The 21,871-nt window shown below is 26.7% G+C and overlaps 2 protein-coding genes across 3 annotated transcripts in view; one reads left to right on the forward strand and one right to left on the reverse strand.

Moving 5' to 3' along the window:
- Positions 1-2,515: 2,515 nt before the first annotated feature.
- The window catches only part of LOC112690264 (PR domain zinc finger protein 10-like), a 58,096-nt gene continuing 38,740 nt past the window's right edge, over positions 2,516-21,871 (forward strand). The window contains exons 1-7 of the mRNA XM_025564232.1: positions 2,516-2,883; positions 3,491-3,613; positions 4,092-4,227; positions 4,295-4,966; positions 5,032-5,169; positions 5,558-5,710; positions 5,779-5,946. Coding sequence (XP_025420017.1) covers positions 3,503-3,613; positions 4,092-4,227; positions 4,295-4,966; positions 5,032-5,169; positions 5,558-5,710; positions 5,779-5,946 — 1,378 coding nt within the window. The 5' untranslated portion in view covers positions 2,516-2,883; positions 3,491-3,502. The remainder of the gene's footprint in view (positions 2,884-3,490; positions 3,614-4,091; positions 4,228-4,294; positions 4,967-5,031; positions 5,170-5,557; positions 5,711-5,778; positions 5,947-21,871) is intronic.
- Positions 9,216-12,604, reverse strand: LOC112690265. 2 transcript variants are annotated; one of them, XM_025564235.1, is made up of 3 exons: positions 12,455-12,604; positions 12,078-12,386; positions 9,216-9,809 (listed from the first exon to the last, which is right to left on the reverse strand). In XM_025564235.1, exons 2-3 carry the CDS (start codon positions 12,328-12,330, stop codon positions 9,487-9,489), a joined length of 576 nt encoding a protein of 191 aa, XP_025420020.1. In that variant the 5' UTR covers positions 12,331-12,386; positions 12,455-12,604; the 3' UTR covers positions 9,216-9,486. The 2 variants fall into 2 exon arrangements, with proteins under 2 accessions (XP_025420020.1, XP_025420019.1); XM_025564234.1 differs by having other exon boundaries at positions 12,078-12,603.

Here is a 21,871-nt window from a genome sequence, read left to right on the forward strand (position 1 = left end):
TTTAGATAGGCTCATATCTCTAATCAAATCATTTAATTCGTCTTGACTAAATGTTTGAGGAGATGATTTATCTTCATCGGGCGTATAGTCTGCATCTCCTGGACATTCTTCATGATGATCAAATTTATCTTGATCACATTCCATTTCTATACTCAAATTAAGACCTTCTTCTGGAGGTATTGGAATAGGTAACGAGGCACTGTGTATAACTGGTCTAATTGCGGAGTCTAAGTTAGGGTAATTAATATTATGTTTATTTTTTTTCGAAAAACCATTTACGTTTACATTACAAAAGTAGCAATCGTTGTGATGATTTTTTTGTTCCCTCCATATCATTGGTATAGCAAATGGCATAGACGATTTTCTTTTGTTCAACCAATCACGCAGTCCATTAGAACAAGCACTACATATAGTATGTGGTGCCCATGCTTTATCTTGATCACCAAGAGGACAACCAAAGTATAACTTGTAAATATTCCGAAGATCATTTGTAATTTTACGCCGTTGTGATTTAATTGCAAACGATCCACAAACATAACAAAAAATATCTGGATGATTTTTACACTGACGAGGCATAATAACGCTTAATATAAAATTAAAATAAATACGCGGTTCGTAATGAATTAATACACTCCGTTTGTCCACTACTAAAACACACGACACGTGTTTGTAATATCGCACTAATTGACTATAACATTAGATAATACATGGGTGTACATTATATACTGAAGTTATATCATAAGCAAATGTCATAAAGATAATAGTATAGATTAGATTATATTTTAAAATACATTCGAGTACAACGATACAATATACGTATCTAAATCCGTATACAACATTATAGGTACTACACAGTATAATACGTATTCATAAAACACATTTTAATCAATTTCATTTTAAAAACTATACGTGCTAGAAGAAAATGGAAAACATATTTGAAATCAGCATGAAAAAATCTATTTGATTCAGTTTGAATCATCTCTGATGAAATTTGTTTGTGGACCAGTGTAATTTAGGAACTAGGAACTAATATAGGAACATAAATATTAGATATTAGAATATTTTCTGTCCAATCACTTAGGTATACTAAAAATTAAATTTTAAAAATATCTTACCATAATGGAATGTTTAGACATCTTAGAATTATGTCAAATTAAAATAAAACAAAAATAATGAAATACAAATGTCAAATATAAACGAATGAACGAGTTGTAAGCCAAACAGTCGGACACCAACGGGCAATGACCAACTATTAATTAATAACTAATAGTTCTACCACAGAATAAATTAAATCAGAATGGTCACTGATAAAATTTTACACAAGGAACATAAGGGAGTTCAAAAATCATTCGGCCATCGTTTTGGAGTCCCAACAGTGCGATCACCTAACACATAGACTAATAATTTACTTAATTATAACTGCTGATGTATTGTAGCATTTACATAAAATTCTTGAAATTTAATTTTATATTTCAGTTTATCGTTTAAAGTCATTAAATATATGCCAGTTTGCCGTTAGAAACATTGTGAAACGGAATAATTTAAATTTATTCTGTGATTGAACTATGCCAATAATAATTTTCATTGAATTTTTAAATTCTTTCACAGCACACTTCATTCCTCCCATTGTAAATAAATAAATAACTTTTTTTGATGTACAATAAATACGAAAATTATTTATTTAGAAATTAACAAGGTTTAATATACAGTATTCATTGAGTCAATACAATGAACTATGATGAAGCATGTGCACGTCAATGTTTTTAAAACAATTATAGAATAAATGTTATCACTTTTAGTGTGATAAGAAATTAGTATTCCAAAAATATGGTGGCTGAATTTTGATTACATTTAGAAGTGACCATTCTGATTTCATTTATTCTGTAGTTCTACACAATAAGGTGCTTGTGTTAAATGATCGGTGAGCCGCGAATGCAATGGGTACCTATACCCAAAATAAACTCTGAATACAAACAATGATATCGCTTTTATCTCAATTATGGGGACCAGACGACCGATTTAGGATCAACCGTTGTAGAAAAACCTAAATAATATGTTCCAAAGCAAAAATGATCAAAGTAGTAGGTAGTAAAGTATCTAAATATGATCATAATATTATGACGTGTGTGTGCAGCGTGTGTATAATACGTTTATAGTGTTTATACATACTATTAATATGATTTCCAAGTCAAAATTCTAAAATATAAAAATGTTTAAGAAAAAACCGTGTTTCATGTAAAAGTTAATTTACCATCTCAGGTTTATAGGGGGGAGTTCTGACCTCCAAAACTCTCCCATGGATCCGCCACTGTATTATATACCTTTTGTATTATACAAAATATATTATAATTTTTACTACATTGGCATAGAGTGATAAGAACAAAATGATAACGTGGTGCTGTAAATATAAGAATTTAATCGTGGACGGAACTCGGAACCCTTGATTACGATATTATCAGTGGTCAGCTGATGGGCCCTGTCTTATCACATGTTTTCGATTATCAAAACTGATAAATTTTGGTCGCGGTTTACCGATTTCGGTTGTGATCATTGTGGATCACAAATGTATAAAACTAGATAATTATATGTTTATATTATGTAATTTATAAATTTTTGTTGTGGACACTGGTTACAATAAATCGATTATCTAGTGATAAACGTATCATAAAATATTCCAGCATTCGTGTGCTGTTTAAATAGTTATACAATTGAATTTCTTGTTTTTATTGTTTTTCTCGTTTACTTGTTCAAACCCGCATTATAATTGTCAATATTATGTGAAAATCTAGTGAATTTATTGTAAAAAGTTTAATACATCATGATAACTTTTTTAATCGAATTCTGAATATAAATGCAAACTATATGTAAATTGTGAAATCTTTGGTAAGTCTACAATATTTATATTATTTGACAGTATCAACTGATATTCTATGGTTATAGTAATTAATAATATTAACTCTTGTGTATTTGTGCATCACCTTAATATACTTTAAAATGTATGCATTTTTACAAACTACTTTCAATTTTATGCTAACGATGGAATATAATTTTGCATACTTAATATTGATAATGGGCCTGTATAGCATTATTTTCATAAGAGCATTAATTGTCTGTTTATTTTGAATAATTTTATCTAGGATTTTATCTTAATATATAACTTAATTATTATATATTTTTTATTATAAATAATCTCAAATTTTAGCTGGACTGTTGTCTTTTAATACTTTGTGTTTTTTATAAGTAAAGCTTTTTTATTTGTTTTATTATTAAAATGAAAAAAATATTGTTTAAAGACTATAATATTATAAAAACTTAAAATTTTAAATTTAATATTATTTGAAAAAAATTATCATTTTAATTTAAAGTTTTTAAATGGTTACGGTATCAAATTGTAACTCAAGAATTATATTTATATCTATATTGGATGATTATAGAATAATAATATAGTTTATCTTTTGAAATAAAACAAATACCTATTTATATTTTCTAGTATTCATCAATTATGGATTTAAAACAAGGTTCAAGTACTGATTGGTGTCAAGATGATTTTGATCAAGACGATATCAATAGACCGGGTCCTTCTGGACTAAAAGATAATACTGGCCATTTTCTGGTAATGTAACTTTTGTACTTAAATTTTTATTTTTTAAGAAAGTAAGAAAATACTAGAAAACAAGTTTAGATAACATAATCGTATAATGGTAGGTAGGATGATATTGTTATTAAATAATTATGGTTAAATTTTAACTGTTATATTGATAATGTATATGTTATTCAAAGAAAAATAATTTTACATTATTCTCAATTTTTAATTTAATGAACTAAAATTAATAATTGAATGATTTTATTATTTATAGAACTTATTTTAGTATATTTAATAGTTGGTAAAAAATGTTTAAAAAAACTATGATTTTGTATAATCTTACCTATCTAATTACATTTTAAGTTTTGTTTAAATTATTAGTTTGTGTGTATTTGCTGTATTTATATAAAAAACATTGTGAGATTAACCCTTATATAATAGATAATTGTATTATAAAAATGATTCAATTATATTCATAAAATAAATACTTAGACATTTTTTTTTTTAGATTGGTGGAATGAAGTTTAAAAATATTGACTTCATTAAAGACACATTTACCGATGATAATATTGTATTAACTGATACTAATGGTCGGCCTTACGATGTACTAACCAATAGTGACATGACTTCGATGACAGTTCTTGGTGACTATATATTTTTTCCCATTTCATTATTTAATTAATTATTGTTACATAATATATTTTTTTCTAGATAATCATCAACCAACAGATTATGGAATGACCAAACATCCTCAAACTGTGATGTTACCAGAATACACTAATATGTCTGAAGTGGCAACATTGGTGTCAATGCCAGAACAGTATTTTCAAAATGATTTATATCACCTTAAGCCAAACAATATGCATCAAGTGTCTAATACACATTCAGTTATGGATAACTTATCACATGATAATTCCTTAGTTCAAATTGATCAATTATCATTTATTCCCAAACAAACAAATAATTTTGTCAACAATATGGGTAGTAATCAAGATATGATTTTGGAAACTGGAAACAACCGGTTTTTATTTTCAGAAAATGGTGCTAGTTATATTGAAGTAACTTTGAAAGAAAATAATGTATTAAGTAATGATGAAAATGAATATTATGTAGTTCCGCAGTCTAGATCTGCTCAAGATAATCATATTGCTCAAAAAATTGTGTCTATGGATGATTTAAGCTTATTATCATCTCCAAAATCACACCATAATGTAGAATTACTAGTAAATCACGAGGAATTAGTGGATGATATAGATACTTGTGATATAGCTGTTGTTGATGAATCTCAAATACCACTCAACACTAGCAATTTAAAAGATAGAATTGACGAAGGATCTCAAAGTGTTTCACTGGATGTTGATCACCATCAACAGCATACCTCTGGTATTTTTTTAAATATAATTTTTTATATTATTATAATTATATATTTTGAAATTTTATTTTTAAAGGATTTCAAAGAATGTCAAAAGAAACAATTGAAAAAATAGCAGAAGAATTTGTTAGACAACCTCAATGCATTGATGAAGATATAAGTATAAACTTCATAAGTAGAATCAATAAAAAATCAACATCTGAAATAGAATATTGTAAGTATCAATGGTATAAAAATGTAATATATGTTATAACAATATTTTATAAATATACATTTAAACAAAATTTTAAATGTACACATTGTATAATATGTATTGATATTTTATTGATAAATCTATTCAAAACCTATTGACAGAAATATTTTAATATTATAATATTTTTCTGAATTTCAATGTTTTTATAAAAATAAAATTAAAAATATGACCATAAATAAAATCAAAATATTCTTAATTACTAAACTATTCTTTTAATAGTCTTTAATAATAAATTTCTTTAATAATTATTACTTATATTAATGTAAATGTTATATCTTTTTATACTTTTTAACTTTTTATTGTTAAACTTATTAACAGTAGAGAATAAAATAAAATGTCATATTATCAGGGTGTGAAGATTGTAATAAACTATATCAAAATGAATCCAACTGTCCAATACATCAAGTAAGTAGTATTATTGATCTAGCTGTACAAACCAGAGCTAGAGCATCATTACCTGCTACACATTTGAGAATTATGAAAATTAAAACTGACGAAAATAGTAAGTGGTACAAAGTATCACCTTAGGTGTTTGTCTAATATTAATATAATTATAATACTTATTTGTAGAGTTTGGTGTATTTGCACGTAAAACAATTCAAAAACGTACCCAATTTGGCCCTTTAGAGGGTATAATTATCAAAGATGAAGAGTGTACTGAGGAACTTACCAATGAAGAATTTAAATATTTATTAGAAGTTAATAAGCAGTTCAGGCGTATTGATGTGTCTAGTGAAGGTAAGCTGCTATATTTAGTATACTTTATCCTTTTTTATCACTTATCTTATGATTTTATCTTTATTAATTTATTAATGAAATCAAATTTATCTGTTTTGGAGGTAAAAAGTTTGAGTAAATTAAAGGAGATTTTTAATTTTTCTATAGTGTAAATGTTTTCAAAACATACATTGTACATTTAACAGGAATTTATTTAGTTAATTATAAGTTTTCATAAAAAAAACAACATATTTCCATGATGAATCTTTTGATGATTTACAGTTTACTTTATTAGGGTTTTGTAAAATAATATTTAACTCTTATTTAGTTTATAAAATATTATATTATTTTTTATTGATCATACAAAAATTTAAATAATTGAATAATAAAATATATACATATTATATTTGTAGTTATCTTTAAAGAAGGGAAAATGTATGATTGGAATATACAATATAAACACTCATAAATTTTACAATTTTTAAAAATAAATAAGTTGATGAATAGGGTTTGCATTTCTTTTTGTAGTTATTAATACAGTTGAGTCACGATACATTGAAGTTAAAGGGGGATAAAAATTCACTTTCTAGATATGTAATATTTGAGATATTTAACTAATTTATAGGGGAAGAGTTTTCTAGGGAAATAAAACAATTTGAGTTGTTAAGTTTTTCAAGTTATCGCTACTCGACTGTATATGTTATTGACAAAACTAAGCAATTGTAAACCAACCTACCAATCGCTAAAAAAAATAAAATTAATAGTAATAATAATTTAATTAGAACTAATATAAGTTAGCTTGAATATTAGTTGATCTTGAAATATTATTTCTTGTTTTTGATATTAATTCCTGAATTTCAAAAATTATAGTTATAAATTAAATATTTAAATATTGATTAAAAAAATTTACAATAATTAAATATTTCATTTAATCTTTATAACTTAATGTCTATACAAATAGTAACATCTTGCTCCACAAACTGGGTGGAATATAAGCAAGTATTTGTACAAAGTGTTCATGTTCATGTGAATATGTTTGCAAACATCAAACAGTAAATAAATTAATTTATACCTATTCCAAATAAAAATTTTCTATGGTGATTATCCAAAAACTAACACAATACCAATCGTTGATTGACTTATTTGCCTAGTCTGATGTACAATAGTTACAGTCTTTTCAGAAGAAATGGTAATATTTTTCTCTGAAAGGTTATATGCTCAAAAAGAAAAATAGTCAGGCTGCCAATAACTAGGTTCAAACCAACAATGTAAGATCAACACTATACTTAGTTTTTCAAAACGTAAATATTTGTCACAAATCTATGCTCATGTTATATGCTATGGCAATTTCAACAAAGACATATTGCATCTTATCTGGTATATCAATATGTACTTATACATTTCATAACTTACCACCCCTGTACAAACATTTTTGTAGTAGTGAATTATAAAAATATATTTTATGGTAGTTAATTGTTTTTATAATTTTATCAGTTTATTTTAATAAACATATGATTTTTATATGTTTTTCAATCATTTTAACAGAAAAAAGAAATGTTGACAGTTTTTATTCATTCCTTTAAAAATGTTTAGTTAGTAATTTTTTATTAATTCTTTGTCATTTATAATTTGGAACAAATATTTTGGAATATGAAAAATATATATAATATTATATGTAAGTAGAATATTGTATTTTGACTATACCTCTTGCATTTACCATTTACAACATTAAACTAGTAATTATACCTAACTATTGAGTGATTTTTTTTAGTCTAACATATTTAAGAGCATGTACTTTATATTATAACTTTAAAGTGTTATGTTTTTATATTATATGAATGTGAAAGATAGTAGTAAGTTAAACACAAAAAATTATGTTTAATTTAATAATAAATCATTATAGAGTATATCATTATATTATTAATTGATATTTAATCCAACAGTCATTTCCAATTATTGTGTTGTTAATGCTCATTAACTTATATAAGTTTACTTACATTAAGTAAGTATTACTGAGTATATGTGATTTTTATAATTTACAATTTTAACATTCATCCATAATATCTAGTTTGTTGCTTTTTGTCCAAAATACTACAGTATATTTTTTCTTGATTTTATTTGTATTTTATTCACCAAAGTTAATTTTTTCTACTCAAATATTTAAATGTATATTTGTTAATTGTTAATTTAAATAATGTCATATCCAAATAAAATTAAACTTTTATGTGATATGTTCAGTAAAAATGTTATTAAACATGCTCCTATAATACTTTACCAAATAGTTTTCTGTTAAAAACATTGTATACTAAATTATTACTTTGATTCTATTATTTAATTATACTTAGTTATCTAGCTCAGTGTTTTCTCACGTGCTATTATTAAAATTTTGGTTGAATACACTTTAAAAATCATATATGTGTAGTAGGTACTCACTAATTTATGTTTGTTTCATTTTTTTACATTCTACTTTGTTTAATTAGTTTTAGTGACCAATAAAATAATAACTGTTTTATTGTTGTGTGTAATCCTTTTTTTTAAACCTCACTAAAAAAATATGTACTGATACAATGTATAATGCATAAGAACATAGAATTTTAAATATCTCTGTTAAAAAATAGTTCATAACATTATTTTTTGTATTAAAAATAATATTTCTTTTACATTTTGATTCATTACATTTTTAAATTATTATAATATTTTGCAAAATTTTTAATAGTATTTGTGTCATACCATTGGTACCTACTGTTAAAACATTTTATTTGTTCAAAATAAAACAACACTTGTGTAATGTATACTCAAAATTCAACTTACTTTTTAGTATTAAAAAATATCTGATTATTATTGTCCTTTGTGGTTATAAATTTTCCTATGCAAATTTTTGATTCTATAAAATATTTAATAAATATAATATAATATATATATAATTAATATACAATTCTATAAATAATATTACTAATATTTTTATTATAAGACTAGTATTATAAAAATATGGCATATTTAAAATTTGATGAATGAAATGTGGACAATTCAGTATAATAGATTTATAGTTAAATAAATAATATTTCAACAATAAATCATAAAATAATGGTATGTAAGTATAATAAAATTATTATGTTTATACTAATAACGATGCATACTTTATATAATATATACAGCGTTTAGTAATTGTAATTAATAAAACAAAGTGAAAAATAATTTGTTCATTTGCTCGTAGTTTTTTTTAATGCTATTCTATCGGTAGTTCAAATTTAGCTGGACTGCTGGTCAATAAATTTCATTGTTGCCCAAAGAACTCGATAACGTATTGGTTTTTATTCTCGTTTATCTCTAAACTGCTTTGCAACCACATGATATACATATATATATATTAAATATATAAATTTTATAAATATATTTAATATGTATATTAATAATAAATATAAATATTTAAAAGTAATAAATAAGTTAGGGGTTTCAAAGAAACGTATTTAAATTATATGATTGTTTTGGATTCATCCGCAACACAATAGATTATCTCATCGTGTCTTATAGAAGCAGCAACTGCTGCGGTGCAGTTGTGCGTTATCGTTTGTAGTAGCTCACTCCACTCGGCGAGTGACCTTGGTAAGGGGAGTAGTGTGATTCAGCAATGAAATCTTGAGAATGCTCCAAGGGTGAGTGTTTAATGTAGTACTTGTCTTTTGTGTACTTAACGAATGGCACGTGATGAGGTTTGTGGTGGTAGTGATCGGACTTGAGGAAAGCGTAGAGCATCAACATTTTCCCGATGACTGTGGTCATTATCGAAAGGACCATAAGAATTTTGATTTTCGTCAGTATGATACCCAACACTCCGGCGAATAGAGTTCCAGCTGTGGCCAAGTAACTCTGGATTCCTCGGCTTTCTGCGTAAGAAAAATAACATGTAGTTATAATGCTTTAATAATAGAAGAAAATCCAAGACAATTAATTCTATAACTCGAGCATAGGTATTTTAATATTTTTTTAACTGTACTGTTATTTTTGTGTCATTTGCTTTTTTGCTGTGTGTGTATAATTTTAGTAATGTTTTTAAAACGAGTTATTTGTCGATAGTGGAGGTTACGAAGGAATGGAGAGGGTCAGGAGGTATGGATCTCCCTCAAGTCCTAATTTTAGCATGTGATATATTATTCTCTCGGGATTAAATTGTTATTTTTTGTTTTTTTTCGTAAATATAAGAAATCTTTTTTAATCAGGGATAGAAAACGTTTTTGATTTTTTCGTTTTCGTTTTTGTTTAACGTTTTTAAAATCGTTATTTTTCTAAATTGTTTTTAAATAACGTTTTTGATAAATTTTTTTTTTTATACCTAACTTATAATTGTCACAATGAATATTCAATATCCTGAATTTAGGAATGCACTTAAGGTATAATAATTATTCTTAATACTTAAAATTTAAATTTCAAATCAAAATTTTAAATTAAAACTTTTTTTAAAAAGTGCATTGGTAAATAGTAAATACTAAAGAGTAAGTAAAGACGTAAAGTAAAACACTATTTTAGATTTCTATAAAGTCATGTTATTGTTACAATTAACTATAATAGCCAATAGGATAATGAGTTGGTATAATAAATTATAAAACAAAATTAATTTCTAATGAACTGCTAAAATCAATAGATAATAATATAATCATATTATAATAATTGAAGCGGCAACCATGTTATAGAATATACGAGTACTATGATCCATGACACGCATTGTACTCTAAAGAAATAATCAGTCAAATAGGTATTAAGACGGAGGCCGTCTTAATCGATTTATATTGTGTCGTGACATTTGGATTGTTTAACTGTTGAATTCTATATTTAAAAGTACTTTTTATATTATTGATATTCGTATTTGAATTTTGTGTCATATATCAGAAACTTGTACTTATTCTCGTCGAATAAATTTTGTTTTAGGCGTGTATTTATTTTCCATATTTATGTCCACTTTAAAATTATTTAGTTGATGATTTTATTTATCAGATACTTTTTTGTCCAAATCGCATTTATACCTTTTTCATTGTGAAAAAATGTAATTTAAAGTTAGAAAGTAAATGGAATAGGTTCATTTTCCCGGGAAAGAGATTGAGGAATAATATGGAAACTGTATTACCCAATTATAAAAATAAAACCTGTGGGAAACCTTTTATGAATATATTACTCGAAATACTTGTATCATAATTTGAAAACTAAAAGGGTTATGTATATGTCGTTCGTGTATGTTTTTTCTAATGCATTGGTAGGAATTACAATTATTTAAATTGTTATATTATTATTCTTTGTTATTATATGAATTTCTGTATGTATTCATTATATATAAATAAATAATTTATACCCTTGCAATAATATTGTATTAGCTTAAATTGAATTGATTAAAATTTATAGAATATTTGTGATTTGTATTTGTTATACTTATTTAAGTTGGATAATTATACAGTAGCTTATAGATTTATAGAAAACATTTGGTTATCTTGTTTTAAATTTTGTACTCCAAACATTTGGAGTAATATTTCATTTTATTTATAAGGTTTCATACGACGATTCTGTGTGGTAATTGAATTAATTCTTCTTAACTATTGTAATTTTAAAATTTCAAATATCGACTAATTATTCTATACCATTAATAAATATATAGTAAATTACATAACATGTATAAAATAAGGGGTGCAGCTTCTTGGTGAAACTAAATTGTAGTTAAATAAAAATAATTATGGAATATGTGTTTGAAACGTAATCGCTTTAAGTACTTAGTATAAGTTTATAGCTATAGGTACTGAATATTTTATCAGAATAAATATATAATAATTGTAATTTTAAAACAATATTCTTGAGAGATTATCAAATTCATTTACGGAAATTTAATTAGCCGAAGCTCATTTACATACTTTAAAACAATTATATTTATAAGACATTTTTGCGTAAAAATTAATTTTATATAAAGATTTAATATTTTAGTGATATGAAACACGAGATAATTAATAACTTGTAAAACTGACAATATTTTAAAAGTCTGAATTCTTTGTTCATGACAGTTTTTGAAATGCTTATTATAAAAATTCGACGTTGTACGACGTGAAAAGGTTTTAATCACTTTCGGTTTAGTCGCGCGATATTTATAAGTTACAACCGAAAAGATTCGAACTTACGCAGTTGGTATTTGGCGCAAAAGCTTGGCAGGTACGAGCAAATAGTGGGCGTCACGTAATCCTGAATGAATCTGGCTGCGAGAGCTGTCACGTTGATGTCCACTCCTGCGTCCGCGTTTTGCTGCTGTTGTACATCCGATTTCGCCGTAGCAATTTCGTCGGACGGTTTCTCAACATGATCCGCTCTTGCCGCGAAATTTGCAACCACGAAACACACAGTTATGACCGTTACCGCCGTCGTGCGCATGATCATCGCTCCTATTAAACGCCTGTCGTAGCGATCACTCAAAGGGTGTTGATTGTTTGAACCTGTCAAAATCGTCGTCGTAATAACGTACAGCGTTTCAACTGCTTCTTATATATATTTTTTCTTGTACCCAGACAACCACGATGTTAGTCACACACGCGACCGCGTTCGCGTACAGAATGATTGTCGGTCGTACCCTGCGAATGCTATTGCGTTTTGATGCAGATTTTCAGTTTCAGAAACAGGCTTAACTGGTTTCCGCGTACCCGGCGCACGGCTCATTTCCGTTCAGTCTCGCATATCATCTATATCCACATTGATATAAAAATTTATGTAGGTCATAATCCCCCGGCCCCCCACCACTTTGTCACCTATGTATTTGGTTTGAATAATAATCTAGATGCCGGTTTTGTTAGTGGCGCTCAATGCTATTACATGTTGTTAGGTTTGTAAATTTTCATTTTCGATTAGAAACGCGATTCGCGCAAACGGTTTTCACCGCGTGGCCTTGGCGGTTTGGTGGGAGGAGGGTAAAACATGTTACACACTGCATTTCTATTTGTCCATAACTGCAGATTGTTGTTATATTATTATGTGATGTACGACACTGGTTTCAATTTCACACTTTCAATTTGTGTGGGCCATTGCGTTTCCCTCCATATATCTCGTTACAGGTTTAGTTCCGTCCTTACCCTATGGGCACGTTGAGCACGTGCTCAGGGTCCCTTTATGTTTGGGGGGCTCCGAATAATTGAAATTAAAGCTTCAAATTTTAAGCTGTAAAGTGTTAATAAAACCGTCATAAAAAAATAATTCTAAATTCTAGAAAAAAATCTTATTTAAATGGCAATATTAAAATGTTTAATAAATAATGAATAGGTACTTAATTGTGTGCAATTATATTACAGATAGGTATATTTTATCCCATAATTTAAACTAGGTTTTATTTAAAAGGAATAACCCATATCGCCTTCCTATACAAAAGTTATCTTACAAAATAAGCTTTTAATATTTTACTCAAATTTTATTTGGCTTACTAAAATGGCTCCTAAGCCCCCGGTGCTCTTGGAACCCTTCATAGTATAAGCTAACTCTGTACAGCAGGCCTCTTACGTTTAGTTCTCTTTGAATGGCAATATTGTACACCTGAATCGATTTAGTCGTAAAGTAACATCGAAAACTTAAACATGGTTTTTTTGAGAACTACACATTTTAACTACATACAGTTACATTTTATTTTTTCAACTTCATGTCAAAAAGTTAAATTATTTAAAAATTTCTCGTACTTTATTATTTATATATTGATCAAAACGAACGAAAGGCTATAATATTATAGTTATATAACACGCTTTCCATTTTAATCGAAAATATATTTAATTCTTAATGCTTTACACTTTAATGTTTTAATTTTCAATGCCTTATGATTTATGATTGATTTTATAAAAATAATATACCATTGTTTTTTAATCATACATTTATGTTATAAGTATAGTAAAACCTAATATTTTTTTTTTACGTACGTGAAGTTGACCCCCACTTTTTCCTATTAATTTCAAACCTTAACCAATATTTTGGAGCTAATTTGGAACTATTTGGAAGCAAGTTTTTAGAATTTGGATCTTCCCACTTTTCCCGGAAAAAAGTTTTTCAGTTGAGGGCCAAATTAATCTTTATCTGTTATCCACTTGGCGTAAAAATTACTTATATAACTCTCTCTAAATTATGTAATGGAAAAATAAATTTTTTCCCTCTCCCTCTTTTAGAACCCATTTCTTTTAATATACCTTAATATAACTCACGAGCAAATCATAGTTTTTATATCAAAACCCACTCTACTAATTATGAACATAATAACTCCTCTGATAGGATTTTTAGACAAAAAAATGAGTCAGGTCTTGACTTCTTTTATTATTAAAGTTAATCGATTAAGTAATTGTTAAATCTGTTTAGTATTTAGACTATATTTGCCTTATGTTATTGTTATTATATTTAATGTAATTATTTTGTATGCTTTTATAGTTATTTTTTTTTTTTTTATAATACCACCTGAAGGTTTTTTTTATTATAACGATCAATGATCTTTAACAACACGTTTCAGGGACGTAAATAAACATTAATATACATATTTATAGTTAATGTTATTGAATTTATTACGTATTTCTCTGTTCGTGAGCTAACTTTGGCGTTTATTCCAAGAAATAAAAAACAGAAAAAATTACAATGAAATATAAATCAATACATGTAGGTAAATTTTAATATTTAAGGAATTTTTTTATTTTTCTTGCTAAGTCATTATATATTTCCCATCTAAAGATTTTTTTGACATAAGTTATATAATGACTGTTTATATATCCATTGCTGCCAATCAAAATAAAAATACAAGATAAAATATATTAGTTTTATAAGTACATAGAATATTAAAATTTTTTATTATTTTATGTTATAAATTATGGCACGAAATAATAAAATATTAATTGCTATTATATTGTAAATTATATTTTAAATATATTGTTTTTTTGTTTCAAGGAATACATTTATAATCCACTTTTAGCTCTAATAAGTGGCCTCTTGAAATAGCCTGACCCACAGTTCTTTAACTGTGGATTCACCCTTGGTTAGGCCTCTATTTTAAAAATAAATCTCGGAGCCCCCGGCAATTGCTGGGTATCCGGGTAGACCAGACCGACTCTGTTATTTATTATATTAAAGTGATCGTGCTTTAAAACTGTAACTATCTTAAGTATAGGTATATTATTATAATTTTATATTAGTTTTGATTACATGTTTATATGTACATTCACTTTCTCTAGGTATTAATTTATTAAAAAAAACGAAGTGAACTCTGAATACGCATTTGTTTCAATGAATAAGTGAGAGTTTAATTATTTTGTAGTATTTTTGAAAATACCAGTATTATACTCCAAGCAATCTAAGTTAATACAATTTACATACTTATTTAATACTTTTACTATGGTTTTGAAATCATTAGAAACATTCATTATAATTGTTGTGTTTTGACATTTTTTTATTCATTGTACAGTTCGAGTTTTGCTTTATTCGCTGAATGTGAATTAATCAAATATTTTGAAATTTAATTTTTAAAATTTTTCAAGTTGTTAATAGTTGTTAATATAATATAAATATTGTCAAAGATAGGACAATTTTGACAGCTGCAAGAAGTTTGCTTCCTAGTTTTACAATGTCAACTTTAGATATTCTGAGGCCTCCCTCCAATGGACATAGAAATACATTAAGGGCACATATAGTTCAGAGTTTAAATATTATATTTCAATAGTAAAAAAAATTTTTGCTCATCATTAAAACATTGCATTTTAAAATATTATGCGGCAATACAAATTACATTTTTTAGCTAATTGTAAAAGAGATTTTTTATGAGAAAAATTTTAATTATGTATCAATTGATGCCGTTTTAGAACTTCAACAATTTTTTTAGATTTATTTTAAATTTTATTATTTAAAGCATTAACTAATTTCAAAATATATAATTTAAATTTATTACTATTATTTATTTTTGATGCCTGTAGACTGTATTAACTATAGATAATTTGGAAAATTAGTTTCAAATAAGTTCCAAAATATTGATCAAATATTTTAAGTAGATATGACAAATAGAAGCTCCTCCCCATCATAAACGGAAAAAGTTGTTTTCTGAGAAAAGTGTGAAGTTCCAAATTCTGAAAACATGGTACCAAATAGTTCCAAATAAGTTTTCTGAAATATTGGTGAAGGTTTGAATTCGATATGACAATGTGGGGGGGGGGAAACTTAGACTTTTTTTTTAGTTATTCAGTATAGTTTTAGTTCCAGTATAATATTAATTAATGTTTTATCTTATGAATTTTTCTATTTTTAAACCGTTTTAGACAATTTATCTCCCAGTTGTATACTGAGGATTTCAATTCAGTAGTGGAAAATTATTAATATAAATTATGGTTAAAATGTAGCAGGAACTATTTAAAAATTATACAGTCCATTTGAAGTTTAAATGCGTTACAACTTTACTAAAGATTTTTATTATAATTTTGGTGTGATATTAAAATAACATTCCAATTTAATTTGCGGCATTATTTGATGTACAAATTATTATTAAAATATCATTTTAAAGATCTAAATTGTATGGAGAATGTTTGTAATTACAATATTAAATTGAAATACGTATTTAATATCGATACCTTAGAGCACACATGTTCCATGTCCATTTTCCTAATTTTTGGTAAATCACTAAAGAAGTTTAGTTGTTTGCATAACTATAAAACTAGAACAAATATTCCTTTTTTTTTATAATAATTATCTAAAATAAAATATTAATTATGAAGTATTTGAATTAAAAAAAGGCGGTTTTAGATACTTATGCTATCAAAATCAATTAAATAACATTAAAAGTCGGATATTTGGACATAGCACATGTGTGCTCTTAGGTATCGATATGGTCTGTTCTTTTTAAAAACGTACCTTTATAAAGTATTGTTTATTTCTAAATAAAATAAATTAAGTTCGCACAAAAATCTTTGAAATGTATTTCAAATTACTTCATATACTGATATCTTTAATAAAAAAATGTTGAAGACATTTTATAAAAATACGAAAATCTGCAAAAATGTTGTAGCTAATCTATTCCACATTAGTTTGTGATTCACACGATCAAATTAAAATATTCAAATGTATAAGCAATACGGTGCGACGCGATATAGTTACGACTCGACCGTCTGCACTTCGACAGTCAGTGAAATAGTAATTCAGTTTTCCCCGAAAATATTACAAGTGTTAACGTTGTGGATATAATGAACGTGGCTATAAGTCGTCGCCGTCGTAAAAATACGGCACATAACGCTTGAGCGTCGTTTACGTTCTACTTTCATGTTGATTTTTCTAAAATGTCTCAGAAGCTTACAAACCTGTATAAATTAAAATTAAACCTAGTCGAATTAATTATTGAATTAGTATACACTATGTTGTGTAGTATATGCTGACAGATAAATTCTAGTTATTTTTAGGAAAAATAAAACTGTTGTATTTTTAAATGGGAATACCTATTCCATTGGTCTCTAAAATGTAAAACAATTTGATTACATTAGATACAATTATAAAAGGCTCATTTGAGAATCAAATGTCAGACAGATAATGTAAAGTTTTTGATAATTTTCTTAATTCACAATAATTCATTTGAAAGTTAAAATTCTTAAAGTTTTAACCCATATAAAGTTCATACATTTATTAATTCATGTACTGTCAGCTGTTTCTTGATAAATGTAAAATATTTCAGTTTATTATATATGTTATGTATATAGATTTTAGTATATCTTTATATTTGTTGTTAGCGTTTTTTAACAATAATAATTTATAAAAATTATAAGCTGTACCTATACAAAAAAAAAAATAATTTTATTTTACCATTTTTATTCCGAATATTTGACAATCCGTACCTAATATGTGGTACACTAAGTATAAGTGAGATTTTTTTTTTATATATTTCTTTAATATTGTGTCTCCATGAAGAACCATTCAGTGAAGGTACTTCGGGGTGTGTTTTGAATCGGGTAGTATTATTTTATATTAAACTAGATCCTTAGGCTATTGTCACTGGAGTCTTCTGGGAGAGTTTCCGGTGATATTATTATTTAAAACATTTAGAACATGGTGGATTTTGTTGTTTTGTAGTCAGTTTCTAAATTTGACATAATGTGTTTTGGCTGTTCTTGTTATTTTGGGAATGAGGAGGTCTATGTGTAGAGTATGATTTGAGTCATACGGCGGAGGAGTGTTGGTTATTAGTAGCAGAATTTTATTTTGGAATATTGAAATTTTGGGCATTCGATTTTTTGACTGAGTTTCATAATTATAATCCATATGCCCATATAGGTTTGAGTTGGATATTTTAAATATGTATTTTTGTTGCGAGAGGGATTTTCGAGTATTTACCTAGATATATCTATACTATAGTATAGTATAGTAACGGGTGAGACATTTATCTTGCAATCTTAAGGTAAAACTATTAAAATGACAAAAAAGGTATTTTTTTTAAATAGTTTATACGGTTGGCCAATCTGATGAGTTGCTAACACTGTCTAAAACTTTCAATGAAATTAATTGCGGATTTGCAGTGGTTTCGTGTATGTGCGATTCAGAAATGTGTAGTTAATTTTGTCCGAAAAAAACAGTGTATTCTAATGAAGAACGCGCATTCATTATTGAATATTATTTTCGGCATGTTTCGTATGCTTAAGTGCGTGAACTGTTTGTTGCGAAGTTTCTAAATCGTTAGATATTGAATAAGAGCACGATTCAATGAATTGTAACGCGATTTCAGTCAGCACACACGGTTAACAGCGGTTATGTTGGTCGAACCCAATTATTGACGGTATTGACGCTGGAAAAGATAGAAGAGATTAAAAACCACGTAACAGAGCAACCTATATAAATTAAACGATTTTTTGTACCCGTATTTATGTCTTTTCGTTTTTCGGTTGCAAGATAAATGTCCCACTCCGTATAATACTATAGTATTTATACTATTACTACCTTCTAATAGTTCTGATCTATTAAATTTGAAAAAAGTTTTATTATTTGGGAGTATTATAATATAATATCAGCTACTAAATGAAACTGTAAAATAATTCAGAAAAGTTTAAAGATCGATACTTCATCTACAAGTGGGCTTATCCGTCATCTGGTTCAACATAAAAATTGTAATGAAAAATGTATTAAAAAAAGAAGCACAATCATCTTTACAGCCTCCTCTACCAAAAAAATTGCGTTAAACAACTTTAAATGAATGTCAAAAATGCGATAGTACTAATCATAGAGCTTTTCAGATCACCAACTATAGAAAGTTCTAATTTTAGAGAAATGATGAATGTGGCTCAACCTAGATACCTCATTTAATGTAGTATAATTTGACTAATAGATTCAATTTCAGTCGGTTTGTTATTCCAAAACATCAGAGGTAAAACAACAAATTATCAAAGAATTAAATGTGAGGGATTGTGAGGCTTTATGTCTTACAACTGACCTTTGGACATCTGCAGCGAAAGCCATACTGCAGTTATTATTTCCAGTGTCGTAGCAACCAAATATTGCGCCCGGGGCGAAACTTCAAAATGCGCCCTTATGTATTTTTAATTTAAAAATATTATTTGATGTTATTTTCAATGATTGCTTAAATTAATATGAAGGATGTTAAATATTTTGTAAACAAAATATACGACATTGACCGTTGTAAATTTTCACATTAAATGCAAAATTTTAATTTTTGCGCTCTCTCAGGAATTGCGCCCGGGGCGTAGACACCTATCGACACCCCCTTGCTACTGCCATGATTATTTCTCAATAATGTACAGAAATTATGAATAAGTACCTACATAGATTTATAAAATTGTTGTATAATAAAAACGTTTTGTATAACGGAAAATACTGTAAATATGGTTATGCGTCTTTTACGTTTTGAGTCATTGACCTGTTTCGTACATACTATCCAATTAGCAATAAAGGATGCTAAGATGTAACATGGATTTAACTTGATAATAAAAAAAGCTAGAAGAATTGTCGGACATTATAGACATGTTTCAAAAGTTACTGAACATTTGAGAAAAAACTTCAAAAATGAATGGTGAAAAATATCTAGAACTTATACAAGATTGTGTCATACTTTAGAAATCTGAATACCTTATGTTGGAGAGATTATTGCAGCACTGTCCTATTATATCAATATATTTAACAAATCTTGTGCCTCACTTAGATAATATAAGTGTGAATAATTGGAAAATGGAGTTTGGTTATGTGAAAATGTTAAAACCTTTATATAATGCTACAATTGAAGTTTCGGCTGAACGACTGTATCTATGGTAATGCAAATTATTCTTGGTATTCAGTCTTCGCTAGAAGAATTCATTCATGATAAGTCAAATAATGGTTTAAGCTTTGCTAAACAACTTCTTATATATACCAAGACTAGATTTGAACCAACTCTTCATTATGATTTATATGATATTAACGATGTTAGATCCACGCTTTAATTGATAAGAAAAAAATCTGAAATTATGTTTGATCTTCCTCCAAAAACGTAGTTCTTGAATGAGTAAATATCTACTTCTGGTTTTGCCACTACATCATTAATTTCCAATATTTTATGACGTCAATTTGTTAATATTAATAAAATTTTAACATTCAATAAAGAACTAGATATAATACTGATGCAAAAGCGAATTGAGGGCTACTTTGATGAACCTATTATTGAAAAAAAACACAAGACTTCTTAATTTGGTGAAGTGATAATCATAAAAGTTAAGTGACTAAATGAAAATGAAGTGAAGAATTTATAGTATAATATTCATGGTCATATGTATTATATAATGAATATCTTGGATTCGATTGAATGGTGAGAATTTATTTGTTTGCAGGTAACTGAAACTGCTAGTGAAAGAGTTTTTTACACCTAAACTATAAAAAAAATTGTTATTATATTTTTTTGATTATATTAAGGATCTGTTTAAAATATAATAAACCAACAAAAGAACATATAATTAACAAGAAGATAAGTACCTATTTAATAGTACAATTATGTTGTACATTTTAGCAAGACATAACGTAACGAATTAAAAACATTATATTCTATAATTAAAAAAAAAAATCCCGAAATTATTTTAATTTCCGAGTTTTGGGTCAATTTTTCTCGATTCCCGTCCCGGTTCTTAAATATGACTTCCCGCTTACCCCTAATAATTACCAAGATCTTAACTATTATTTACATAACCATAATACGGTAGTTGCAGTTTTAATTTATTTTATTATTTATTTACAATTTAAGACGATCTTTATGAAATCAATTTACTTTCAAATTTGACCATAAAAACCTTTTAAACTTTTGCATTTGTATGTGTGTGTTGTTTTGTTAATGCTAGTATGTTGTACATCCTATAATATTCACTTTATGGAATGTATTGTCATGAAACAATGGATCGGAGAAAATATTATTTGAAAATTAAGAGTTGACGTTCGAGTATAAATGAATAATTATTGATTTTAACTTATCAATAAATGCAATTTGCATATTAAAATAAAATCAATTTAATAGATAATAATTATATTATATTGGGTTTAAATGTGGCAACTTTCCTAATATTGAGCTTTTAATCAGATATGGATTTATAAATGAATTAGTATACTTTGAAAAAATACTTATAAAAAAAAAAATCCATGCTTCAGACTTATTTCGATTCCAAGTATCATGTGAGTGTGACAATATTCTAGCCAAAATTAAACGACAGTAAACAATGAATCTGATAATTCGGGGGTCTAAATAAAATATATACATGCTATATAATGCTATATTATAATATATACTATAGTCAATTTTAATTTTGACATCGAGTTTTAATTATATTGTCTATTTAGTCAATACAGTGTGTAATCGGTTGTTGGAAACACTCTATAACTTAACAAATATTAAAGATATTTGAATTCTGTTTGTTTGTGGTGCTTAACAAAGTTTGTTATAACTTATTTAAGTAATTAAACAATTTTTATGCCA

The sequence above is a fragment of the Sipha flava genome, unplaced genomic scaffold (genome assembly GCF_003268045.1).
Source record: "Sipha flava isolate LNK unplaced genomic scaffold, YSA_version1 49_pilon_pilon, whole genome shotgun sequence".
In the NCBI taxonomy this organism is placed as follows: domain Eukaryota; kingdom Metazoa; phylum Arthropoda; class Insecta; order Hemiptera; family Aphididae; genus Sipha; species Sipha flava.